The sequence below is a fragment of the Otolemur garnettii genome, unplaced genomic scaffold, assembly GCF_000181295.1.
Source record: "Otolemur garnettii isolate 467f Iridium unplaced genomic scaffold, OtoGar3 scaffold00013, whole genome shotgun sequence".
In the NCBI taxonomy this organism is placed as follows: domain Eukaryota; kingdom Metazoa; phylum Chordata; class Mammalia; order Primates; family Galagidae; genus Otolemur; species Otolemur garnettii.
In genome coordinates, this window is record NW_003852408.1 from 13096045 (window position 1) to 13122543 (window position 26499).

At 51.3% G+C, this 26499-nt stretch overlaps 2 protein-coding genes across 6 annotated transcripts in view; one reads left to right on the plus strand and one right to left on the minus strand.

Moving 5' to 3' along the window:
- PTPRN (protein tyrosine phosphatase, receptor type N) overlaps nucleotides 1-16522 on the plus strand; it is a 20251-nt gene extending 3729 nt beyond the window's left edge. For 2 of the 3 annotated variants that reach the window (XM_003784923.3, XM_023510323.1), the window contains exons 4-23: nucleotides 2531-2627; nucleotides 3787-4048; nucleotides 4132-4486; nucleotides 4886-5017; nucleotides 5536-5570; nucleotides 6256-6518; nucleotides 6713-6799; nucleotides 7110-7189; nucleotides 7390-7454; nucleotides 8086-8304; nucleotides 8694-8894; nucleotides 8995-9142; nucleotides 9304-9377; nucleotides 9597-9674; nucleotides 9767-9886; nucleotides 11491-11657; nucleotides 14664-14717; nucleotides 15314-15378; nucleotides 15587-15660; nucleotides 15877-16522. In XM_003784923.3, coding sequence (XP_003784971.1) covers nucleotides 2531-2627; nucleotides 3787-4048; nucleotides 4132-4486; nucleotides 4886-5017; nucleotides 5536-5570; nucleotides 6256-6518; nucleotides 6713-6799; nucleotides 7110-7189; nucleotides 7390-7454; nucleotides 8086-8304; nucleotides 8694-8894; nucleotides 8995-9142; nucleotides 9304-9377; nucleotides 9597-9674; nucleotides 9767-9886; nucleotides 11491-11657; nucleotides 14664-14717; nucleotides 15314-15378; nucleotides 15587-15660; nucleotides 15877-15948 — 2648 coding nt within the window. In that variant the 3' untranslated portion in view covers nucleotides 15949-16522. The remainder of the gene's footprint in view (nucleotides 1-2530; nucleotides 2628-3786; nucleotides 4049-4131; nucleotides 4487-4885; nucleotides 5018-5535; nucleotides 5571-6255; nucleotides 6519-6712; nucleotides 6800-7109; nucleotides 7190-7389; nucleotides 7455-8085; nucleotides 8305-8693; nucleotides 8895-8994; nucleotides 9143-9303; nucleotides 9378-9596; nucleotides 9675-9766; nucleotides 9887-11490; nucleotides 11658-14663; nucleotides 14718-15313; nucleotides 15379-15586; nucleotides 15661-15876) is intronic. The other variant, XM_003784924.3, reaches the window with a different exon arrangement.
- DNAJB2 (DnaJ heat shock protein family (Hsp40) member B2) lies at nucleotides 14389-25565 on the minus strand. Of its 3 annotated transcripts, none has more exons than XM_023510324.1 (10): nucleotides 25317-25565; nucleotides 24941-25040; nucleotides 24139-24248; nucleotides 22775-22828; nucleotides 22518-22640; nucleotides 21665-21757; nucleotides 21395-21497; nucleotides 21134-21204; nucleotides 20096-20302; nucleotides 14389-14564 (listed from the first exon to the last, which is right to left on the minus strand). In XM_023510324.1, exons 2-10 carry the CDS (start codon nucleotides 25003-25005, stop codon nucleotides 14497-14499), a joined length of 894 nt encoding a protein of 297 aa, XP_023366092.1. In that variant the 5' UTR covers nucleotides 25006-25040; nucleotides 25317-25565; the 3' UTR covers nucleotides 14389-14496. The 3 variants fall into 3 exon arrangements, with proteins under 3 accessions (XP_023366092.1, XP_003784973.1, XP_012657729.1); XM_003784925.2 differs by lacking the exon at nucleotides 14389-14564 and adding an exon at nucleotides 18016-18950; XM_012802275.2 differs by lacking the exon at nucleotides 14389-14564 and having other exon boundaries at nucleotides 18016-20302.
- Nucleotides 25566-26499: the final 934 nt, after the last annotated feature.

A 26499-nucleotide genomic window follows, 5' to 3' on the forward strand; every position in this document is an offset into this window, starting at 1 on the left:
GCCCAGCTATTTTTTTGTTGCAGTTTGGCTGAAGCCAGGTTCAAACCTGCACCCTCAGTATATGGGGCTGGCGCCCTATCTTGGGTGAGCCACAGGCACCACCCAAAAATGGCAGAATCCTGCATGTATTTTAAGTCAACACGAGTTCATGAAATATCGGATATGGTTGTAAAGAGAGAAATCAAAAGTTTCATTGCCTGAATAATTGCATCAGTGGAGATGTCATTAATCATGATGGGGAAAATTGCAGAAGGATCAATTTGAGGTGTTATGTTTTGAATATGTTGAGTTTAAAATGTCTATTCAAGTAGAATGGAGGGAGAGTTGAGTATATGAGACTGAATTTTGAAAGAGAGAAGGAGAAGTCTGAGGTAGACACAGATTGAGAATTCTTTGGCATATAGAGGGTAATTAAACTAATGAGGTAGATGAGATAACCAAAGGATTGAGTGCCTATGAAGAAGAGGACCAAAGATCAAGACCTAGGGAATTCTAATATTAAGAGAACAGGAGAAGAAGAGGAATCATCAAGGGAGACTGAGACGTGGAAGCCAAGGGAGTAGGAGAAAAACAAGAGTTTCGTGTCTTAAAAGCCAAATGGAAGTATATCAAGGAGGAGGGACTAGTCAACAGCATCAAATGATCATGATGGGTTAATTAAAATGAAATGTGAGGATCAACCACCAGATTCAGACATCAGAAGTCACTGGTGATGTGGATGAGAGCAGCTTTGGTATAATATTTGGAAATAAAATCCTGGATAGAGTGGAATAAAAGGAAATGACAAGAAAAGAATTGGATATAGCCAGTATAGATAACTCTTACAAGGAGTCTTACAGAAAAGAAAAGCAAAGAAGTGGAGTGATAGCTGGAGGGGAATGTGGGATCAAGCAGCATTCTTTTAAGATAGAAAAAATTGCAAGTAGGGCACGGTGGCCTCATGCCCATAATCCTAGCACTCTGGGAGGCTGAGGTGTGTGGATTGCTTGAGCTCATGAGTTCAAAAGCAACCTGAGCAAAATCGAGACCCTGTCTCTAGAAATAGCCAGGCATTGTGGCATGCACCTGTAGTAGCATCTATTTGGGAGGCTGGGACAATTACTTGGACCCAAGAGTTTGAGGTTGCTGTGAGTTATGACACCATGGCACTCTACCCAGGGTGATCAAATGAAACTCTGTCTCAAAAAAAAAAAAATGGAAAAAATTGCTTCATGTTTATATGCTAATGGGACTAATTCAGTAGAGAACAAAGAAAATGATAATGTAGGAAAAAGCAGAGAATTGCAGGGAAGATGTTCTTGAGTAGGTGACAGGGGATGAAATCTAGTGCTCAAGTGGAGGAATTGGCTTTAAATAGAACACAGAAAGTTCGCTTAATGTTAATAGGCAAGAAGGCAGGTATAGGTGTTAGTTGATCCCAGAATAGGAATAAAGAACAACACAGATTATAAATCCAGAAGCAGAGAAAAAAGAAAGAGGGTGAAGAGTGAGAGAATATTCCTTTAGAATAGGTGGCTGACCTTTCCAGAGAGCAGAGTTTGGGAGGAAAGAGTCAGGAGAAAAGAGCCTGTCATCATCACAAAAGATGATGATGACAACGATGATGATGATATAAGGCTGGGGTTCTCAACCTTCCTAATGCCGTGATCCTTTAATACAGTTCCTATGGGTCACGAACCACTGAATAAGAGTTTAAAATGTATATAGTGCTTTAGAGTTTTCTAAAGCACTTTAATCTTCCCAACCACACTTGATCTTCATAACATCTACCTGAAATATATATCAACTTGGAAAATAAAGAAAACTGGCTCAGCGCCTATAGCTCAACCGGCTAAGGCACCAGCCACGTACACCTAAGGTGGTGGGTTTGAATCCCCAGCCCGGACCCGCCAAACAACAATGATGGCTGCAACCAAAAAATAGCCAGGCGTTGTAGCGGGCGCCTGTGGTCCCAGCTACTTGGGAGGTGGAGGCAGGAGACTCGCTTGAGCCCAGGAGTTGGAGGTTGCTGTGAGCTGTAATGCCATGGCACTCTGCCCAGGGGGACAGCTTGAGGCTCTGTCTCAAAAAAAAAAAAAAAAGAGAAAAGAAAGAAAACTGAGGTTCAGAATCAATTAAAAAAATAGTAAAATTATGATAACAACATTTGTTGAAAGTCACTATGTGACAGGTATTATTCTAACCATCTGATATGTACGTGTGTTATTTTAATTATCAAAAAACCTTAGAAAGTTAAATCTCCATGTTACAGATAAAGGAATTGAGGCTTGAAGAAGTGCAGCAACTTGCCCAAGGTCACGCAGAGTTCATCAGTGGGAGAGGCAGGATTCAAACCTGGGCAGTCTGACTCTAATAGCTGTGCCTGGGGGTGTAACAAGGACAGCTCATATCACTGTCTGGGTCTCTGGATCCCCTCCACTGCCCCTCTGCTCTGTTCTCTGGGTAGGGAGTGCAGTTCTGATTCCAGTAGCCCCTGTTACTGGATCCTCAGACTCTCAAGCCAACTTCACCCTATCCTTGCCCCTGACAGGACTGTCTTGGCATGATGACCTCACCCAGTATGTGATCTCCCAGGAGATGGAACGCATCCCCAGGCTCCACCCCCCAGAGTCCCGTTCAAGGGACAGGTAGGCAAACTTTCTTGACAACTCTAGAATGGGTCTGTGGTCTTCCTGATGGATGGAGGGAAGGGGGAAGGAAGCAGCACCAAGATCAGCATGTTGGGGCACAGGTAAAAGAAGTTCAGGGATGGCCACTCTCTGATCTGCTCACATACCCAATAGGAGCTGAGATCATCCCTGGGGATCCAAAAATCAGGGCATTTAAAAAATGTTTGTAAAAACTTTGACACTGGATATTTTAAGAGAGATATCAAAATAATCATCAGGAACAAATTTGAACTTTGTTGGACTGACTTTTTTTATTTAAGTTATTTATTTATTTATTTATTTTGAGACAGAGTCTCAAGCTGTCACCCTGGGTAGAGTGATGTGGCGTCACAGTTCACAGCAACCTCAAACTCTAGGGATTAAGCGATTCTCTTGCCTCAGCCTCCCAAGTAGTGGGGACTACAGGTGCCCCCCACAACACCCGGCTATTTTTTTGTTGCAGTTGTCATTGTTATTTAGCAGGCCCAGGCCAGGTTCGAACCCCGCCAGCCTCGGTGTATGTGGCTGGCACTGTAACCACTGTGTTATGGGCACTGAGCCTGGACTGAAGTTTTTTAATGTTCAGTTTCATTACTATGAGGACTTCTATATGGGAGAAGGTACCATCATCTTTTTGGTGGTCAGAGCCTCTAAACTAAAGGCATCATTCAGACCCTGCAAAGCAGAAGAAAGTAATTGAGGTTGCTGGAGCCCAGATGATGATACCAAAATGAAAAAGGCATACTGACAGAGTGGAGGAGCAGTCCTGAATGTTTGAGCATAGACTTGGGGAGCCAGATATGGGGATATGGTACACAGGGCAGTGGGGCCAGCTACAGCCACAACCCATTTAGAGAAGTTTCATCTGTCTCACACCCCTAACCTCATCAACTCCCAGCATCTGCAGCTGCTTTTCAAAGACCCAGGCAGATACCCTGGGAGGTAGATACCTGGGAAGCAGATACCTTTGGCCCACCTGGTTCCCCTCCCCTCCCTTGAGGCCACCTAGCCTTAAGAGGCTAGGCCTATCTATGCTAAACTGCTGAGCCTGTCTGGCTGCCATCATCCTTGCCTCGCAAGTTCTCTACGTTCTTACCCCACATGGTGAGCACAATACACTCTTTGCTTTCATCCCCAGATCTGGCCTGGCACCCAGGAGACCTGGTCCCGCTGGGCAGCTGCTTTTACAAGGCATTCCCACTGGCTCTGTCCCTGCTGCCCAGCAGCGGCTTCCAAGGCCACCAATGGGTGGGGATGGAGCTGGGGCTGGCTCCCCCCTGTCCTCTCTGCAGGCTGAGCTGCTGCCCCCGCTCTTAGAGCATCTGCTGCTGCCTCCACCACCTCCCCACCCTGCCCTGAGTTATGAACCTGCCTTGTTGCAGCCCTACCTATTCCACCAGGTGAGCCTCCCACTCTGGCCCCACCCCAAACCCCATCCCCCAGCTGTGACTTCTGCTCTTACCCAGATCTCTGGTTTCCACAGTTTGGCTCCCGTGATGGCTCCCGGGGCTCAAACGGCTCCCCAGGGATGGTCAGTGTCAACCCCCTGCCTAAGGCTGAAGCTCCCGCCCTCTTCAGCAGAGCTGCCTCCAAGGGCATGTTTGGGGACCACCCCGGCCACTCCTATGGGGACCTTTCAGGCCCCTCACCTGCTCAGCTTTTCCAGGACTCAGGGCTGCTCTACTTGGCCCAGGAATTGCCAGTGTCCAGCAGGTCCAGAGCACCAAGACTGCCAGAGCAAGGGGGCAGCAGCTGGGCAGAAGATCCCTCAGAGGGCTATGAGGAGGAACGACCAGGGAGTCATGGGGAGAAACCCACCTCCCCAGCTGTGCAGCCAGGTAACAGAGTCCTCAGCATCTGCCCCCAGCCTGCGGAAGTTGCTTTGGGGGAACTATGATGGCTCCTTCCTGACTACTCATGCATTTGTTAATGACATTCATACATTTAACTGCTGACAAGCTGATCTATGGGAGGCCATGGGACTCATGTGGAGTGGAGCTAACATGTTCTTCTCTGAGTGGAGAGTCAAAACGTCCATGGCAGGCCTGAAATTTGGCATTGGCCCAGGAAGACCTTGCCCCGAAGTGTGGGCAGGGGCTGGGAAGAGGAGGGCATTGGTGTTCTGGTGGTTGAGCAGAATCTCTTAAGTGTGCTAGTCCCCTCCCACCCCAACTGTGTCCCACAAGTTCACCCCCACCCCCCTATCAACCCTGAGTTCTGTGTCTGGCTCTTAGTAGATGCAACACTACAGAGGCTGGCAGCTGTGCTGGCGGGCTATGGCGTGGAGATGCACCAGCTGACCCCTGAGCAGCTCTCCACCCTCTTGACCCTGCTGCAGTTGCTGCCCAAGGGCACAGGAAGAAATCTGGGTGAGTGTCAGGGCAGAGACCCCAGCAACTCCTAGCTCCATGGAGGCCTCTTGCCCCCCCTCTCAAGACCACATGGCATGGCCTAGCAGGGAAGAGTTCTACGAGATAGGGGGTCATTGCCAGCACAGAGAGAGGGAGGGCAGGGTGGTGAGCTGAAGACTTAGTCTAGGGAAAGACTAGAGGGTGGAAGTAATGGGAAAAGATGCCAACGGAGGGTATAAACAGGGATAAGAAGGTATCAGGAAGGGTGGGTTAGTGGCAATGACTTCCTAAGGAGGGCCATTGGAAGGTGTGGCCAGTGACAGAGGGAGGAGTTAATAAAACAATGAATTATAAGGAGGAAGCAAGAAGAATGAGGCTATGCTTAGGATGAGACAAAGACAGGGTCTTGGTCACTGACTGAAAGAGATCACAGCAGATGTGACAGGCTCAGGGTTTCTGACCCTTTCTCCCATCTGTTTTGTGTGGACCTTGGCCTTGGTCGTTTTCCCAGACTCTTATTTTTCCTGTCTCTGCAGGAGGGATTGTAAATATTGGAGCTGATATCAAGAAAGTAAGTTCCCAGCGCTTCCTTGGCCCATAAATGCCCGGGGGTGACACACCCCCTTGCCAAAATATAAATATCCGGATTGAGACTCAGAATCTGCATCCTCCAGCCCTTCATTTTGGGGAAACCAAAGCCCAGAGACTACAAGTTATTGCCTAAAGTCTCACATCAAGTTGATGACAAAGCTGGGACTAGAAGCCAGGATTCACTGCTCTTTTCACTACAATCATTTCAGACCATTCTGTGAGAATTCTTAGGGGAAGAGGGAAATTGCAAACAGGCAGGTTCCTGAGCCCCTGTTGCTAGAGGGGCTCTGCTCCTATTTCACGTGTTGGTCTTCTAAGATTTTGTAGCTAAACAAAAGTCTAAAAACCATTGCTTCCCTCTTCATCTTCATCCCTCACCCCAGCTTCTCTCTTTTTGGATGTTTTTCTCACTCCAGCCCCATTTCCTGTAAATTATTACTGACCATTTCCCACTCATTCAACCCATTATTCATTCATTCATTCATCCACTTGGCTCACATTTTCTGGATGCCCTCTCTGCACCCAGCACTGCACTGGGCCCTGGGGGTAGAAAGCTAAGCAAGTCCTGAGCTCTACTGTGGAGAGCGCATTGTGCAAGGTATGGACCCCTCCCCCCAGTCCCACCACTATCCAAAGGCCACACCTTCATCCTTTCTTCTAAACAGACCTTGGAGGGGCAAGAGCAGCATCGAGACACAGCAGAGCCTCCACCCCCAACGCCTTCCCTGCCTGGATACCCCACCTCTAATGAAGTCCAGCAGGCGCAGGTCCCTGGCTCTTCTAAGCCTCCCAAAGCGGCCAGTCCCCCTGCCACACCTGTCCTCCTGGAGAAGAAGAGTCCACTGGGCCAGAGCCAGCCCACAGTGGCAGGACAGACCTCAGCTCAGCCATCTGCAGAGGAGTATGGCTACATCGTCACTGACCAGAAGTAAGGGCTTCAGCCTGGGGAAGCCTTCCAGTCTGCTGGGGGTGGGGCTGGCCCACCTGGCAGAGAGCAGAAATCCAGATGTGAAGGAGACAGTGAGATGGCAGGCTGCTCTGCAGTGCTGGAAGTGGCCTATATTAAGAAAGTGACTGAGAGGGTTCCCCACTTTCCCTTTTCTGCCTGCATCCCATCTCCAGGCCCCTGAGCCTGGCTGCAGGGGTGAAGCTGCTGGAGATCCTGGCTGAGCATGTGCACGTGTCCTCAGGCAGCTTCATCAACATCAGGTAGGTTTTGTCATGCTGGGGTGGTGGCAGAGATCTAGAAGGCAGCTTGAGCAAGGAGCTAGAAGGGCTCAGGGGAGAATGGGTAGATAAGCTCTGGGTTTGGAGATGCTCCCTGCTATTTTGAAGGTATAGCCATACTTAACCCCACTGCTGGCCCCATCCAGCATCTTTCTGACCTCAGGAGCCCCTGTAGGGTGTCTCAGATCTGCTCCAGCCCCATCCTCTAATGGGGAGAAACCCAGCACTGGCTTCTCTTTTAGAGTCTGGAGGTTAGGGTGGATAAGGGAGTAACATAAATCCTATTTGGCAGTGTGGTGGGACCAGCCCTCACCTTCCGCATCCGACACAATGAACAGAACCTGTCTTTGGCTGATGTAACCCAGCAAGCAGGTAAATACCTTCCCAACCTCAACCCTAGGCTTGGCCCCAGGCTCAGCCTGTCCCTACTGGAATATATCCAGGCTCTTGGATGTTCTCTTGAAATGTTCCCAGCCCATTATTCATGGGCCCTCCTTGCTACGTAGCATAGTGTGACCTGGGGTAGAGCCCACATGAGGCTGGAGAGAGCCTGACCTGTGTCCTCCCTGCAGGGCTGGTGAAGTCTGAACTGGAAGCACAGACAGGGCTCCAGATCTTGCAGACAGGAGTGGGACAGGTATGAACTAACTGGAGAATCAATCAAAGCCCCAGAGGCTGACGTTGCACACGAGACAAGGAGGCGAACTTGACGTGAGAAGTGAAGCTGAAAACTCCTAAACTTGGTGGGCATGGCCTTTGCCCAAGCAGCCCCTTCCCCTGCAGTTCTCCTTCTGACCAGCAGATGGCCCGGGTAGTTCCTCCCACAGGACCCACCCCCACACTCCCTGTCCCGCTACAGGAAGGTGGGTGCTTGGTAGCAACCAGCTGAGATGTCCTTAGCCTTCTGGAGAGAAGTTTCTAAATTCAAGGGAAAACCTTGTGCAGAAAGGACATTATACTCAATATTTCTATTCTGCATCCAACACTGATGCCTCATATTCAATTCCTTGAGTTCTCTACTCCTCTATGTCCATATTTAAGTGCACATGCTCCTGGTGAAGGTCGCCCACTGAGTCTCTGGCACTGTGCAGCTAAGTGCAATGAGGGTTGAGAAGAAGGAACTGAGCCTTCTGTCTATACCATCATAGCCTTACCCTCCCAGCTTTACCCCAGATGTCCTAGCAGGGAGTATGGCAAGTTATAGGAGTAAGGAGCAGCTCCTAAACTCCGCTGCCACTGCCCCCTTCATTCTAGCCTTGTGTCCACAGAGAGAAGAGGCAGCCGCAGTCCTTCCTCGAACCGCACACAGCACTTCTCCCATGCGCTCAGTGCTGCTAAGTCTGGTGGCCTTGGCGGGTGTGGCTGGGCTACTGGTGGCTCTTGCGGTGGCTCTGTGTGTGCGGCAGCATGCACGGCAGCGGGACAAGGAGCGCCTGGCAGCCCTGGGGCCTGAGGGAGCCCATGGTGACACTACCTTTGAATACCAGGTGTGCAGCCCCTGGAGTTTGTTGAGAGGCAAAGCAAAGGCCTTGGGAATCTGGGTCTTGCATGGAGTGAGGATGGGAGTTGAATGGAGAATAAACTCCCATCCGTGGCAATATCCAGGTGGAGGCTGCAGAGCTCCAGTAGAGGGATTGTGGGGGACTAGATGAGGATTGGGAGCAGATGAATCTTAGTTTCTTCCCAGTGCCATGATTCTGGGGTTCTGAGAGAGCATAAACATCACCCAAACAGAATAACCCTGAAAACAATGAGTCTGGGCAAAATGCCCTATCCCAGAGAGGATGGATTTAAAACCTGGGCTCACACTTGAACCCAAGGCCTTGTTGAAAGTCTTCAGGGGACTCTTGAACTTTATTTGACCCTTCCTCTGCAGGACCTGTGCCGCCAGCACATGGCCACAAAGTCTCTGTTCAACCGGGCAGAGGCTCCACCAGAGCCTTCGCGAGTGAGCAGTGTGTCCTCCCAATTCAGTGACGCGGCCCAGGCCAGCCCCAGTTCCCACAGCAGCACACCATCCTGGTGTGAGGAGCCTGCCCAGGCCAACATGGACATCTCCACGGGACACATGATTCTGGTCAGGACAGGGCCTGAGCCCAGAGGGGGTGAGGGAACAACATAGTAGAAGAGGCAGGACTGGCAGTGTAGGCCACAGCCAGGCTGTACTACCCCTGCAGGCATACATGGAGGACCACTTGCGGAACCGGGACCGCCTGGCCAAGGAGTGGCAGGCTCTGTGTGCCTACCAAGCGGAACCAAACACCTGCACCACTGCACAGGGGGAGGGCAATGTCAAAAAGAACCGCCATCCTGACTTCCTGCCTTGTGAGTAAACCCTGCTGGCACATATGGCCCAGCCCTCTCTCTGCTGGGAGCTCTGGACAGCTTGGGGGAGGAGCTGGGCTCCTGGCTCAGCCTGAGTGGCAGAAGTGCCAGGACTCCAATGACCAGAGGGTCATCGGGGGTGGGATGTGGGGTCTGTGCAGATGACCATGCCCGCATCAAATTGAAAGTGGAGAGCAGCCCTTCTCGGAGCGATTACATCAACGCCAGCCCCATTGTGAGTGGCCCTGACTCCAGCTCTTGCCTTTGCCCCATCTTTACCCTGCTCCTAAACATTCTTTTCCCCTGTGGCCACTGGAATTGAGGAGCCTGATAATCCTAGCATGGAAATGAGGCATTTTCAGCCTTCCCCAGACCCTAGCCTCCTCCCTTTGACCGAGCCTTTCCATAGAGGCATTTCCTATTCTGGCTCACAATGTATCTTCCCTGCCCCCAGATTGAGCACGACCCTCGGATGCCAGCCTACATAGCCACTCAGGGCCCGCTGTCCCATACCATCGCAGACTTCTGGCAGGTGGGCTCATAGAGGGATGACTTATCTAGGACCTGTGACTAGCCAGGGAATTCCCAAGTTAGAGTGGAATTTACCTGGGTCTCTATCCCCAGATGGTGTGGGAGAGTGGCTGTACTGTCATTGTCATGCTGACCCCACTGGTGGAGGATGGTGTCAAGCAGTGTGACCGCTACTGGCCAGATGAGGGCTCCTCTCTCTACCATGTATATGAGGTCAGTAGGACCCCCACAGCAAGGGGACTATGGGTGTGGGGAAAGTGGATGATGGTTTATTAAAACATATATGGGCTCGATGCCCATAGCTCAGCACTTAGGACACTGGCCACATGCACCAGGGCTGGTGGGTTTGAACTTGGCCCAAGCCTGCTAAACAAACAAAACAAACAAACAAAAAAATAGCTGGGTGTCACGGAGGGTGCCTGTAGTACCAGCTACAAGTGGGGCTGAGGGAAGAGAATTGCTTAAGCCCAAGAGTTTGAGGTTGCTGTGAGTTGCAATGCTACGGCACTCTACCAAGGGCGACATAGTGAAACTCTGCCTCAGAAAAATTTAAAAAATTTAAAAAACAAAACATATATGAATGTATGTACATAAACACACACATAAATTCACTTGCATATACATATAAGTATGTCCTGTTTAGGGTCAAAAAGCATTTGTAGGTGCTTATAATAAAGGTACAGGAATAAAACTATAAAATCACCAAAAGTGACATAAGAAGCTAAGAGCAAAAGGGTATGAGACAAGGGAAATAAGTAAACTTAAAGACCAAAATTTAAGAACTATTTTAATTGAGCCTAACTTAGTTTCTTGGTGACTAAAACCAAAAAATAAGTACCACTAGTCACATCTGTTGCTTAGATAAACAGAAAGAGCCCTGGCATGGTGGCTTATGCCTGTAATCCCTAGCACTTTGGGAGGCCAAATCAGGAGTATTGCTTGAGCCCAGGAGTTTGAGACCAGCCTGGGCAACATAATAAGACTCTATCTCTACTACTACTACTACTAATACTAATAATAATAAACTAGCCATGCATGGTGTGCATGCCTGAAGTCCAGGCTACTCAGGAGGCTGAGGCTGGAGGATCAGCAGAGGTCAGGAGTTGCATGCAGCAGTGAGCTATGATTGGGCCATGGCACTCCAGGCTGGGTGATGGAAATCTTGCCGTAAATAAACATAGAAACAAACTTTTTCATTTGGAGAGAGGATAAGTAGGGAGGACCTGTGAAGAAGCAAAGTGAGGAAAGGAGAAAGAGATTAGACAAATGGGAGGTGATTCCCCTGTAGGATCAGAGACCTTAAGAACACACCTGAAGTTTATCCCCAGATGCGCCTGGATAGTATTTTTCATCACCAAGTGAGGGTTCAGTAGTCTTTTTTTAAAAGGCTTTTATTGGCCCTTCTCATGATTAATGAAAAAATCTATTATAGAATTTCATCAAAAGAAAAGAAAAAAGAATTTCATCAATGTTTATGTTACGTGTAGCAGAGACACACACTTGGGGTAGACCCTATTAGAAGAAGAAAAACTCTTAACCTCAAACAGCTCACTGCAACAGTTGTATCTAGGTGGGAACGCCAGTAGTAGTCCTGAGCAGTAGATAAATGACAGCTGGCCAGGTTTTTCTCTTGGAGACAGCTGGGACCGTTAGGGAAACAGGCTGGGTACCCCTCCTGAAGGACTTGGAATTTGAGCCCACCTGGAAGGCTGGGGGGTGCTGGAAAAGCCGAGAAGGTCGCGAGGAGAGTGAGGAGAGTGCTCGCAAGACGTGGAGGCAGGGACGCCCCTCCGCCTCAGGCCTGGCCCCCTCGGCAGGTGAACCTGGTGTCGGAGCACATCTGGTGCGAGGACTTCCTGGTGCGCAGCTTCTACCTGAAGAACGTGCAGACGCAAGAGACGCGCACGCTCACGCAGTTCCACTTCCTCAGCTGGCCGGCAGAGGGCACCCCAGCCTCCACCCGCCCCCTGCTGGACTTCCGCAGGTGAGCGCGGGCGCCCCCACCAGCTGGAGGGGCACAGCGTGGGAAGGCCCTAGGGCAGCCTCCTAGGAGCCTCCTCAGAGAGCAGCACCGGAGCAGGGGGCCGGGAGCCGCGGCGCTCCACGATCCCCTAACCCCACCGGCTCCTCCTGGGCCCCCTGATGTGAGCCTTCCAGCTCCCACCCTCCTGCCCCCAAACCAGGACAGGTGCTCCGTCTGCTCGTGCCCACCCTCCACGCCTCCCCACCCGCGAGAGCCAGCTCCGTGCCTGGGCTCACTCCGCTGCTCTGCTCTCTCGCTCACGCCCTCTCTTCCCTGCCTCTCTGTGTCTGGCTTCTCTACCCGAGTCCCTCAAGAAGAGCCCGCCATTTTTCCAGCTCCCCTACTTCCCTGTTCACGCCCTCTCCTTGCCCCCCCTCCTGTTTCGTCCCTCCTCCCACCTGCACTATGCTCAATTCTTCCTGTTCCCTCCATCTCCCCCTCCTACCATCTTCTCTTTATCCCTCTCCCTGTCTCTTTACTCCTATTTGTATCTCTCTGAGTTACATTCTTTCTCCTTTCCTCCTCTCTCCCCCACGTCTCTCTCTGACTCTTTCCCCTCTATCTCCATTTCTTCCTCCTGGCATCTCTTAGCTGTTCTGTCTCTTCTTTCCTCACATCCCTATTTTTCTCCACCTCTCTCCCTGTCTCTGTTTGTCTCTGCCTCTCTTTCTCTTCCTCTCCCTGTCCTTCCCTCTCCTCCTTCCCTCTTTCTCTCTCTCCCTCGCAGCTGCCAGTGTCATTTTTGTGATCTGCAGCTAGTATTCTCACTCCAGTTGCATAGTCACAAAAGTGATCATTGGCAGGTGTGGCTGCTGCATGGACAGACAGGACAATGGGGCTGGGAACCACCCTGAGCTGGGGGGAAGGGCACAGGGAAGAGGTAAAGATGGTGAAACGGAGTGCGCAGAGGATCTCCAAAGGACTCAGTGGAGCAGGTGGGGGCTGAGACAGGAAGCTTACCCTGTTGTAACACTGATTCTCACACCAGGCCGGGTCTCCAACATTCCCAGCCTTTCCCTCCCCCAGACAGGTGGCTGGGAAGTCTGCCACCACAGGCAGAGGCAGAGGCCCCACCCACACTGCAACCTTCTCATGCTCCTCTGTCCCTTGCCAGGCTGGCCTGAGGTCTATAGGTGCTAGGCAGAGGAGCAGAGCTGGGGTTAGGGATCTGAGTATAGTTTCTGAACCTCAAGACACTGCTTTTTAAGTAGGGTCCCTGGGGCCTGAGGCATAGGCATCTTGAAAGCAATGCCAGGATAGTGGAGCTACTTCCTTTTTTCCATTAAAAAAATCCTGATAGAGGCGGGGTGTGGTGCCTCCTGCCTGTAATCCCAGCACTCTGGGAGGCCGAGGTGCGTGGATAGCTTGAGCTCACAGGTTCAAGATCAGCCTGAGCCAGAGCGAGGCCCTGCCTCTAAAAATAGCCAGGCATTGTAGTGGGTGCCTATAGTCTCAGCTTCTTGGGAGGCTGAGGCAAGAGAAGTGCTTAAGCCCAAGAGTTAAAGGTTGCTGTGAGCTATGGTGCCATTGCACTCTACCAAGGGCAGCAAAGTGAGACTGTGTCTCAAAAAAAAAAAAAAATCCTGATAGAACTAGTGCATGGATCAGTTTTAAGGCTACACAGGTAAGCGAAAAGGTTTCTTTGCTTTGGCCTGAGTTATGTAACTTTAGTAGGCATTAGACCTACAGAACAAATTAATTGTTGCTTAATATATGCAGTTTGATGAAGGTCTACCAGAGGGAAGGCAAATTAACAAAAGAAGTCTGAGAAAGTGACCCTGAGGTTTTTTGACCTCCCTCTGCTTCCTTACCTATATGAGGATGATGACACACAGAGGGTTGTTACAAGATTTAACAGAGCATAGTATGTAAGTAGTTTAAGTGCCTGGTTCATAACAAGGACTCAGTTAATTCTAGATACTATCTATTGCCATCATTATTAAATGAGTTTGGAAACCACTGTTGTGACTACTGTTCAAAGCTAGCCCTCTGACATACCAGCCAATGTGCTAGAAAACCATGCGATCACCTGGAAAACCATCCAAAGTCACCTATCCCCTTAACTGAGGACTGCTAAATTCTAAGCTTTCCCTGAATCAATCTGATAATCTCTAAGAAGGTCTTCCCAAGTCCTGGCCTGGAGAGGGTAATAGGAATCTGCAGGTAACTCTTAAAGCAGAACATAAGGAACAAAAGCCACGGAGAGGAGAAGCCCTCTGCTCTTTGCTGAGCTGTGGTCAGAGGCAGCAGGGAAGGGTCTGAGGTCCAAGTGGACCCCAAGTTGGAATATAAATCAGCCACAGAATGCTGAGGTGAGGCTGCTTCACAAATAGCACAATATTCAGAGTTGAGGGGTTGTCCTTTCCTGGCCAAAGGATCTGTGCCCAGGGAGAACTGACATCACAGGGGGTGAGGGCCACGAGGGGCCTGACTAGAGAAGAAAACAGTCAGGGTGGTTGTAGAGAATGGCAGAGGGGCAAAGCAGGGATGTGACAAGACTGACATGCTGGAAAACCTACCCCCTTGGACTTCTGGTAGAGGCAGCTGTTAATACTCTTTCATATTATAATTAATAGTAGCTACTATTTATTGAGCACCTACTATGTTCCAGACCTTTCACTTAGTCCTTTACATGGATTATCTCATGTGACCATTGTAAGAACCCTAAGGAGAAAGTTTCTATTATTATTACCCACCTTTTAGAGGTAAGAAAACAGGCTCAAAGAGGTTAAATCAGTTCCAGGTGCATAGCTTGGGCACACAGCTCATCAGTGACAAGGCAAGCCCAGTGCCACCCACATCAGGTCTGGTTCTTTGCCTCCAGCTCTGACTCCTTTCTCCGGCCCGCTTCCCTCCTGCCCTGAGCAGCTGGGGAGACAGGAAGAAAGAGAGGCCCATGGTGTGTTTCAGCTCCCCTTTCCCTCCCTGACTGTGCCCACTGGTCCTCACACCTGTTTCTTGTTGCAGGAAGGTGAATAAGTGCTACCGGGGACGCTCCTGCCCCATCATCGTGCACTGCAGGTGGGTGGAGCCAGAAGGGGACATCTCAGGCCAGAAGGCCCTGGGTTTGGGCCTCTTGATTCTTGCCCCTCTCTGGTCCCCATGTGCATCGCCCATGCACACTGCCTGCCTGTGCCCTTGATGCCAGCATACTGCACAGCCCATGGGCCAAATCGGGCACACCACCTGTTTTTTTTTTTTTTTTATGGTGTATATTTAAATAGCTGCAGAAAAAAGAATGTGTGACAGAAACCATATATGGTCCACAATTTCAAAACTATTTATTGTCTGGCCCTTTGCATAAAAGGTTATCTGAACAAAACCCTGGTCACCAGCTGGAGAGGCCTGCCCCCACTCCCTCCTGCTATCTCCATCACAGGGCTGAGCCACGGCTCTCCTTTTTGGTTGTCACATTGCACAAGTGACACCCACAAGTCACAGGCTCCCTACTCAAGACCCACGTCCCAGGACCCAGGTGCAATGACCTTTCCCTCATCCTTGGCTCATTTACACCCTTCCTAAACCAACCAGTGTCCTCCTCCCCACCCCAACCTCCATGTCTGCTCTCCCCTTTCTGCTGGGTCTCAAGCTAAACCTGTCATTAACTTCCATTTCAGTGATGGTGCAGGGAGGACTGGCACTTATATCCTAATCGACATGGTACTGAACCGCATGGCAAAAGGTAAGGAGTGTGCCCATGATGCCTACAGCCCCCAAGCCCTTTTCAGAGTCTCCCCAGCACCCAGGGCCCCAGGAGCTCACAGAGGAGCAGGGTGTTTCTCCTCCAGGGTTTAGCCAATCCCACCATAGGGTGCTCCAGGCTTCCTGGGACCTATCCTCTCTGGGCCCCCTCTGAGCAACACTGTGCCCCCTCCCCACCCAATCTCCAGGAGTGAAGGAGATTGACATTGCCGCTACGCTGGAACACGTCCGGGACCAGCGGCCTGGCCTCGTCCGCTCTAAGGTAACCGTACCTCCCTGCCCTGACCCTAGCTGCCACTCTCCTCTAGCACCCAATTCTTGGTAACTCCATGGAAACCAGCAGCAGCCTGTCTCTCCCACCTGCCTCTCCCTCCTCCAGGAGGACTCCCCCTTCTCCCAAGGGACCTGCCCAGCACTCCCTAATCCTCCCTTGGAGGCCAGGCTTCTCTATGACCCTCTTGCTACTGTCCTTCTCTAGGACCAGTTTGAATTTGCCCTGACAGCTGTTGCGGAGGAGGTGAATGCCATCCTCAAGGCCCTGCCCCAGTGAGACCCCTGGGGCCCCTTGGTGGGCAGCCTGGCCTCTGTTCCCTCTTTGCCTGTATGAGCATTTGTCTCTGTGCCTACTCCTCGCTCCCCTACTTGTCATGCTGGCTCTCTTGGGCAATCTCAGCCCTTCCAAGAGGAGTGTGGAAGGAAGCCCAGACTCTCACATGCACAGTCTGGGGCATCCCATGGGGCAGCCGGCAGGAAAGGAGAGGATGAGGGCAGCAGGGCAATTCTACCCAGGGCCTTCTCCTGCCTAAGTTCCCTGGCCCAGCTTCTGTGGCTTGGAATGCCCCCAACGTGTCAGTGTGGACTCCCCCACACCCCAGTGTGGATGGACAGGGCAAAGAGTCGCCAGCCCCAGCTCCTCCTGCCTTACAGCTCCTGCTGCCCAGCTTGCCTCCTTGACCCCCACTCTCGCACTCTGCTACCCCTGCCCCCACACTCAGGCCTCTTCCTGCTGCCTTCCCACCACATGCTGCTCACCCTCTCTCCTTCTGGCACTAGAGAATATTTCTAGAAAAATCTACTTTTGTATCAATGTGAATAAAGTTAGTGTGTTGTCTGTGCAACTGCAACCCAGACTCCCACATGGTTCTTTCTGCTCTGCTTCCAGACTCCATCCAGCCCCAGCCCTGGCCCTGCTGCCTCTCCAGGGAGGTATAGAGAGTAGGGTGGGAGGGCACCAGGCTCTCCTGGTTTGAACAGGAGCTAAGTGCAGTGAGGCAGCCATTCTTTACATTGTGCAGGCAGTCTCCAAGATACTTTATGTATATAAGCTTGTGTACTCTTCATAATACTACCAATGATTAGCTCCATTTTACAGATGAAGAGACCAAAGCACAGAGCTTGCCCAGAATAGCACGACTTGTAAGTGGTGGGGTTAGAATTCGAACATAGACAGCTTAACTTTGCTATTGCCTCTCCTCATGGTTCTTAGGTAGCTGCTTCATGGCCTTCACCTCAGGAACAACACATTTATGCAGAGTTGTCCAAGACTGAGGTCAGGACTGAACGAGGCGGTGCTGACACTGACAAAGCTCCTGCCACAACTTAGGCATTTTTGTTTTTACAGCAAAATTCTGATAGTGACTCTAAGCCAGGCCTGTGAGATGCCAGACAGGTGCTCACCTGGAGACACTTTCCCTTTGCTATGCCCCCACTCCCAGAACCTGCCTAAAGGTGTTCCTACCTGCCAGAGGTACCCTTGGACAAAGGTGGAAAGAGAGATAAGGTGAAAGGAGCCTTATACCCAGGGCTTCTTAGTAGTTAGGGCCACTTAACCGTGCTGAAGCCCAGTCTCCTCAAACAAAAAGTAGTGCCATACCATCTGCCCTGAGCAGGGAGTAAAGGGACCAGCGAGCAGACCACAGATCCTCCTCTGGTCTAGTCATCCTGCAAACTTGAGCAGACTCCCTTTCAGGATGGAGGTTTGAAATTCCTCTTCCAGGGAAGGCTGCTTCAGGACTTTGAAAAGAATATACTACAGGCCTGACCTGGAGGGGAAAAGAGGCCATGAGGGGACAGGGAAGGTGATTGCCTGTGGCTGAAGACAGCAGAGTGGTATCTGCCTTTTTCCACTCTGGCCCCTGATGAGTTAGGGCCTGACCTAATTCAGGGAATGGAGAAGACCTGCCATGTGGCCCTGGCCCAAGGCTATGAAATAAGGAAACCTGCCAAGGGGCTTAGTCCAAGGGCCTTGGGGGTACATTTGGTTTAAAGTTTAGCCATGTGGTATCAGCTTTCTTTAGTCCTCATGCTTTCCATCAATTTTGTGGACTACTAGTTGTGCTGTGGACAACTGGGTGGTGGGGCTCCATGTAAGGCGAACACTGGCTGCCAGGGAAATCTGGTGTAGGCCCCCAAGAGGCTAAGACAAAGAATATAAGCTGTTCTTACGGTTCTATAACATACTTGGGGAGGCTGACCTGATCAAAAGAGGACTTCTGCTATCAACTGACAAGGCCTGTACCTCCTTTTGGCATAAAGGGAGGTATGAGGCCTGAAGTGTCACCCATTGGTCTCACAGGGCCCCTCCTGGGCCACCCTGGAAAATAGCAGCACAAGAACACAGTGTACCACTGAGCTCTCAAAACTCAGCTTTATTGACTTCCAGTGTTTCCCTCAGTCTGAGCTCAGCCCTGCTGGCTTTGATAGGTCTCTGAGGCTCAGTGTTACAGGGCTGATTCCACCACTCCCCTCCCTGGCCACTGGGCTCCCCAGGCAGGGAGGAGGAGAGGCAGCTCATCTGTGATAATGGAGAGAAAGAATGGACAGCAGGGTCAGAGGCCAAAGAAAGCCATACAAGCAGCAGCATGCCCCGAGCTCCCATCACATGCCAGTCCCAGCCACACACACACCCACACACACATCCCACGAGGGCACTCTTCCCTTCCAGGCTCTCTGCCTGCCCACACCATTCACACTTCTGGGGCCCCACCCTGCTTAGTCAGACTTGCTCTAGCCGGTTCCTCAAACCCCAGGCTGCCCACAGAAAAAGAACCTCACCCAGATGCTGCAGGGCTTTGATCTGACCACTCTAACCCTGGGGCTAGCAAACGTGTCAGGGGAACGGCAATTCTCTGATCATCCCCCCATCATCCACATTCTCGCCATGCCTCCAGGGAAAAATGAAAAGACAAGATCTCCCTGCCTGGCAGTAAGAGGCTGACCTGGACTAGAACTACATGTCCCAAGATGCACAGCACCACAACACAAACCACTTCCCAACTGTGACCTATCAGAAATGAGGCCAGGTGCACTGCATTCTGGGATTTGTAGTCCCCAAGCGCCACAACTAACCATTTAGGGAAGAGCGTGCACAGACAAGGACTATGTCGCCTCCCACCGGCCGCCAGCCGCCACCCACCACCCAGGCCCCGGCTCTACACTCAGTATGGGTGAGGGAGAGGAATGGAGAGGGCCCTCCCAGCGCGTGGGAGAGGGCACTGTCTTGTTGGAACTGTGCAGCGACTCTGGATCCGGGACATCCAGCTCAGAACACATCTGGGGAGAGAGCGGGGGTGGGGTGATAGGAGAGAGGGTCAGCAGCAAGCCTTGGAGGATATAGCCGAACATGCAGACCTGGGCTAGCAGTGTGGCCTCTCCCTGAGCCCTGAGCATGGTGGGGAAGTAATATGGGGTACAGACCCCTCCTAGACTTCCGTCCTGGGTCACCCTGGCCCTATCCCACCTCTCCAGAGTTAGCCAGCTTCACCTCTGCCTAGTCCCAAGGCTGGGGGCAGGCTGAGGCAACAAGAGGAAGAAGGGAGGAGGAGTGGACTCCAGCTCTGAATCTAGACAGCTGAGAGGCTCCCACCCCATCCAGCTAGCCTCCCCAGAAGACCTCATGGCCCTATGGGCCCCAGCATCTTCCTTGCCACACTGAGGCCTTCTCAGGGAAGGAAGAAGGGAGTCCTAACCAGATGAGTGGCCCTGAAAGCAAGCGATGCAGCCGGCAGACAGTTGCAGAGAGAAGAGTGGGAGGAAGGAGAACCAACACCAGAAGGGAAGCAATAGAGATGGTCAGAGCTTAACACTGCACAGAAACCAGAATGGGGGAGTCTGCAGCTGGACAAGGAGAGCCTGCATTGCTCCCCAGTGCAGCTGCCAACTCAGGCTCAGAGAACCCAGGCCAAATCCTCCTTCCTTGACACCATCAGCAACATAGGTGGTAAAAACCTGGGCACAAAAGTTCCAGGCCAAACCACCAATTACCCTTCAGGAATGCCCCATCCAATAAGTACATCCTGGCTCCTCAGGCCCTTCCATTGCCCTGATGCCCCACCCTGGCCTTCACCCAGGGACTTATCAGGCCTGGGCTGAGCATGGCAAATCCCAAGTCCACACTGGAGTGCAGGTGGGCCTGGGAGAGAAACGTGTGGAGGGAGCATGGACTTGGAGACAGGCTCCTGAAACTCAGCCATGCTCTTCTCTGCTCTCCCAGCAGTGAGCCAGACTCCAGTCATGACCCAAATTGGCCTGGGCTGGGCCTGGTGTTCAGAGGATGAGGCACCGGGAGGCCTTTTCCTCTGGGGATGGGCTATGTTTGGCCGCCTCACCCCTTGCACCTTCATGGGTCCCCCCCATGCCCATATCTTGGTTCTGGGCCTTGGGCCGCCCCTGCTGTCGTTGCTGCGCCTCCCGCCCACCTGCCGGTTTCTTCCCAGCTGCCTCCATCTCTGACAAGCTGTAGGCCATGGCAAGCTGCAGGTCCTCATCCTCCTCAGAGAAGTCATTGTCACAAGGCTGTGTAACAGATGTCTGCTGGATCTGAGTACCGCTAGACCTGGAGGTGACTGACTGTTGCTGCTCACGACGACTCAGCTCCAAGCCCAGTGCCAGGTCATCTGGGACACCTGCAAGAGTCATGGGCACCATCAGGCCCCAACCCAGGCCAGGAGCATCCTGTCAGGCTGCTTCACGAAGCAATGACTTTGACCACATATAGCCTCTCCTTTGGAATTGGTACATGTGCATTTGGGCACCTCGTGTGTGATTATGAACATGGAGAAGTATTCAGTCATATCATGTTGATGCTCAATCTCCCTGCATCTCTTTCCTCATTTATAAAATGGGAATGAGCACCTACTTACTCAAATTATTCCAATGATTAAATAACCATTGGCAGATGTGAAAGGTTAGCCATGGCGACAATCCTGCACAATTCAGTGTTGTGGGAAGAGTTCTGCTGCAAGAACTGTGCATCCTGAGTTTGACACCTGGCTTATACCTTGCTTGGTAGCAAAGAACTCTGCAAAAGGGTGTCCACTGCCTGGGCTACTTGGACATTAGGGACATTTAAACATGCTGCAGCTCCATCTCAAATAAAAACTGGGTGGATACCACCTACCCTGCTTATTTCCCAGAGTACTTTAGGAATACAGGGTAGACATAAAGTTCATGTGAAATTTAAAATAGTTTAACATAGTAAACTGCACACATGTCAACCCTGTATGTGTGCAAATCCTTTAAAAATAATCAAGTGCTTTGCAAATGTAAGGCACCCCTCTCTCAGACTCCTCTGCCTCTTGCCTAGGATTGGCATTTCTGACCCTACCAGTCTGGCCTCTGGCTGCCACTCCCTCCCAGTCCCAAAGGGGTTCACAGAGCAGCAGTTTGGGGTGAGGGCTTCAAGGGTGGGGGCTGGGGCTTCCTGCCAGGGCCTGGGTGGCAGAGCCGCTCCTCACCATTGATTGTGATTGACTTCAGCTGCCCATCCTCCTCTACTTCCACCCGCTCTTGCCCGTTCTCCATGATTCTGTGGGAGACAGTACAATTCAGGCAACAAGCAGAGACCAAATCCTGCAGGCACGAGTCCCACTCTGGCCACCAAATTGGACAATACAAACTGTGGCCCTGCTCCCAAAAAGCTGACCTTCACCTTGCACACAGCTCACGGTTCCACCCTAGACCCTGCCCGACTCCATGGCCCCAGAAGGAACCCTCACCTGCGTGTCGTGATGCGGTGTCCTTGGACAAAGGTGGTAGACGTAGAAACAGAACGAAAAGCACCAGCCCCAGGACTGAAGGAGAAAGACGAGGAGGAGAAATCTGGCAACGGGACAAAGGAAGAGAAGGAGGGAGGTTGTCAGATGAAGGCTGTAACACTAGCTGCTGTAGTCACCAAGGGCCAGGAACCCCAGTGGAGCCTTCCACACAGCTGCAAGAGGCAGGATTCCAGGACTCAAGAGTTTGCAAAAGAGAGGGACAGTGCTTACCAGAGTGCCCAGGGAAGGAGGAAGAGAAGCTAAAGAAAGGACCAGCGGGTCGGGAACCCCGGTTCTGAAGCTCTGAGAAGGGGCCAAGGTCATCTGTAACAAATAAGAAGATTAACAGTCATCTGGTAAAGAGACTTACCCCCCTAAAAATGTGAACTCCACTTTTAAAAGTCTAAAAATACAAACTGCTAAGAAACTGTGTAAATTTCTGATTGTTTTACTATTTTTGGTTGGGCTTATTTACAAATTAAATTGCTTTTTAACATTGCACATGGAGACATTCACTGGTTAGTCCTGTTCACAATAAAGAATAAATTGTTTCAGTATAGGCAGATAATCATGGTGTGATGACAAGGAGACACAGCTAAGAGTCCCAGCTCTGTCATTTGCTGTGTGACTCCAAGCATGTTATTTCTGCTTTAATTTTCTCATATGCAAATAGGGATAAAATTAGTCATGTCTCGGTTCGCTAGAGGATTAAGGGATGTAAAGTACTTGGTACATATTAATCATTCAAAAAATGGTATCTGTTGCTATGTGTAATGTTATTATTGTCACATGATGCTTTGAGTCTTGCTTTCATGGCTGTTATTGTGGAGGTCTAACAATGTATTATTGTTGCTGTCACTTGAGAAGGCAAGTCTGTGAAGTGTCACTATTGGGTCACATGGGTTCTGGCATGTGTGAAGGTTCTATTGCAGCTATCACTGGACTCAGCTCCCCCCACCAAAAAATCTTCTCTGTGTGCAATTCCCCTACCCTCTCAGCCTCCTACCTAAGGGGCTCCCAGCCAACAGAAACACAAACCCAGATGGGGAAGGTGAGCCCTCTGAGGGCTCCTGAGTCCACTCACCAAAAAGCTCTGCAAAAGGGTCTCCACTCCCGAAGAACTCCCGGAAGACCTCTTCAGGGCTGCGGAAGGTAAAGGTGAAGCCAGGCCCACCACTGCCAGCTTCTGCCCGAGATGGGCCAGTTCCTAGAGGAGAAGCAGGACAAGGAGCAGGCTTCGGTCAGGTATCTTGTCCTCAGGGGACACCACCTAAGGCAAGGACCAGCCTTCCCCCTCCTCCCTGACCCACTTCCATCCCAAGGTCCCACCCTTCCACCTACCTGCTCCTGTCAGCCCTTCCCGGCCATAGCGGTCGTAGATTTCCCGCTTATGCTCTGTAAAGAGAGACAAGGTCGTTTCTCCCTCCCTTGTGGGATGATGGGTTCCCTCCCAAGGTACGACCCTCAGAGGATTGCCCAGAGACTGACACTGGGGGTGGGGGGGCAGGGAGCAGAGTCCCCAGGAGAGAGAGGCCAGAGGTTTTAGCAGCAGCTCAGTCCCTCACACAGCTGATTCCTTCTCACCTGTAAAATGAATATAATCACAGCACCTAATAGGTTATTGTAAATACCAAATGACATAATCCATGTCATTGGATGCATGGCGCCCAACATATAGAAAGTATTCAATAAATCTTAGCTAATCATCACTATGTTTTTTTGTATGTTTGTTTGTTTGTTTGTTTTTTGAGACAGAGCCTCAAGCTGTCACCCTGGGTAGAGTGCCGTAGTGTCACAGCAACCTCCAACTCCTGGGCTTAAGTGATTCTTTTGCCTCAGCCTCCCAAGTAGCTGGGACCACAGGCGCCCACTACAACACCGAGTTATTTTTTAGTTGTAGTTGTCATTGTTGTTTGGCAGGCCCTGGGCTGGATTCGAACCCGCCAGCTCTGGTGTATGTGGCTGGCGCCTTAGTTGCTCGAGCTATAGTCAACAAGCCAATCATCACTATGTTATTATTATTCTGGGCTTAGCCTAAGTGTCACCTCCTCAGAGAGGCCTTCAGGGACCACCATAACAAAACAGGTAACTGTTACTCCCTATCACACCAACCACTTTTCTCCTTGGCAAACTCTTCACAGCCTATGACTATGTCAACATATTTGCCTGGTTACTGTCTGTCTTCCCGACTAGAATATGATAACTCTCAGGACAGGGACAGTGCCTCCTTGTCCTCCACTGTTTCCCTAGTACCCAACAAGTGCCTGGCACTGACAGCAGTCAGTGAATACTTTTTTAGTGAATGAATAAAAGGCAGACCTGGATTCATATCTCAACTCTATGTGGCTTTGAGCAAGTTACTTCATCTCTCAGCTTTAGTTTCCTCACCTGCAAATGGGAGGAATAAAACCTCCCCCATAGGATAGCTGTAAGAACTCATGGAGATTACACCTAGCAGTGCCAGACACAGAGAAGCACAGCACACATCAGTTACGTGCCCTGCTTCCTTCCCCTGCCAGGACCCACATTGCTCCTACCAGACCCTGGGGAGAGACACTGAGCTGTCTCTGGGGACAGAGGGGGAACTTAAATGTCAGGTTGGAAAAAAGCACATAGCAGACTGGGATGGCAGAGGCATAGCTTTGGGACACGAAAATGGGGCATGAAGTGATGGTGATATGCTGGGCCCTGCCCCCAGCCCTTACTGTCGGATAGCACTTCATATGCCTCAGCCACTTCCTTAAATTTCTTCTCAGCAAACTCTTTATTATCTGGGTTCTTGTCTGGGTGCCACTGGAGCGCCTTCTTCCGATACCTGCAGGAAGTGGGTTCAGAGAGGAAGATCAGAGACAAATGCAGGCATTTCCCACCAGGGAACAGAGCGACCCATTTTTCCCACCAGCCCAATAGTATCCTTTCTTCATTGGATCCCAGTACTCCCAGCTGCTAGCTGCCATGTTTAATGGAGTTCCTCTCTCCCTCCTTTGTTCCCAGTGCTGTAACTGCATAATATGAGCAGATGATGATGCAAGAGTTAGAGTTACCATGGCATCCTACAATGAGGTCCTAGACATGCGTCCTAACCCCTCCCTGCACTCACTGGACCAGGCTGCAAAGGTCAAGGGCACATATGGCTATGGAGAGTAGTGGGACACTGGCCTCTCCTCCTCATAATGTCTGGGCATCTCTGCACTGTATCCTGAGAAAGTCCACCGGCTGAAACTGGGGTTGGAGGAGATGTAGCGAGGAGGAGAGGAGAGCTGATGTCCACTGGTGAAGGACCCACAGCGCAGTTCCCAGCAGAACTTCACACTCTCTTGCCCTACTCCTTCTGCTCTTCCACGGTCCCACTCCTCCACACACAGGTGTCACTCTCAGAGAAACACGCTCCCCCCTGCTTTCTAAGGACCCGGTTCCCTTAGACACCTACAAGTGTCACTCTCACGTGCCCCACGGTGGTGGGCGGCAGAGGGTGAGAGGTTTTCTGATGCACACAGAGGCACTTACGCCTTTTTGATGTCATCAGCGGACGCAGTTCGCGGCACGTCTAAGATTTCGTAGTAGGATGCCATGGCAACTCTCAGTCGTCAGGCGGGCCTCCTTGGGGCTGCAGGAGAGGAGGAGTCAGGCAGAAAAAACCACGATCCCTTCCCCGCGGCTGAAGACTTCCCGACCCCTAGAGGCGGGGAGCTCCGAGGTGGAAGCGGAGCTCGCCGGCTCTGTTTGCGGCCGGTGACTAGGCTCTTTCCTGCAACCTTATCTGCCTCCGCAGGCCGGGGCCAAGGGCTATCTCGGTGTCCAGGCCCGGGAAGCCCTATCGGGGTCCTCTAATTCCAGCAGCCCGGCCTTCGGCCCACTGCTTGACCAGAGGCCCGGGCCGCACCTCCTCCGCCGGGAGTCCCCGGCCTTCTGTGGCGCCCCGCCCCTGCCCCCCGCCGGGAACGGTCTGGCACTCGCAGGCCGGCTCGCGGCTGCTGCGTAGGACGCGCCCGGCCCAGCTGTGAGCGCAAGCGAGCGTCAGCGGCACGGAAACTACTAGAGACAGAGGGGAGGCCGGCTCGCAGTCCCGGAGCCGGAGGGGGTGGAGGGATGCAGGGGCTGCCGGGAGAAGGGGGCGGAGCCGGCTATTTTGGGCTTGCACCAGACTACGTCATCCCCAGATGGGACCTAGGACAGGGCTGCACCTTCCATCCAAGCACCGCGCACTCGCGCAAACGCAGAAGCAGGGGCAGCCCACAAACAAGCTGCCTGGCCCCAGGCCTTCTGTCACTTTCTTATAAACGTGCTAATGATCTGTGCTTACTCACCCACCTAGAGGACTCAGCTTACCCTCAGGGCCTAACTCCACCCCTTCTTCAGCTCCCAGCTCCAGTGCCAGGTTCTCAAAAGAGACTGCCCTGACTTCCCTCAGTGGTCAGACCTGCCTTTTATGACATCTCATGGTGTGTCTTTCATCAAGCTTGTCAAAGCCACGCATTATCATTTACTGGCTTGATTATTTCATTACCATTCACCTCCCTTTCTAGAATGTAAATTCCACAGGGCAGGGATTGTGTCTTTTTTCCTCACTAGTGTATTAGGCAGCAATAAGGCTCAAAAATATCCACTGGATGTTTAAATAATGAACAGATGCAAACCTCTTTTTGACAGTTTGAAGACTTTGGGGGAGGTGAGCTAAAGGGGACAGTAAAAGGGAATTCCTCAAATTCAGGTGTTCCCATGCTGATCCTGAATAGGCCTATTCCACCTTAAAACAATTCCAGAGTTCAGGCCTCATGAGAGGGTTAGGGAAACTTCCAGACTTAGCTTTTGCTTGATACTATCCAGGCCAATCCACAGCATTAGTCGAGCACTATCTACAAATCAGATGCTTCCAGAATGTATAAAGAAGGTGGCCCACTCCCCGCCTTCACAGAGCTCAAACCTGATATCAACCGATCACTACAGCCTGCTTGGAAACAGACCTGGGTTTACAGTCTGGCAGTGCTGTGAGACTTGGGAAGACCTCTGAGGACTCAGTTTTTTCACTAAATATAAGCAGTGTCTAGTGTTGTTCGAAAGTCAGA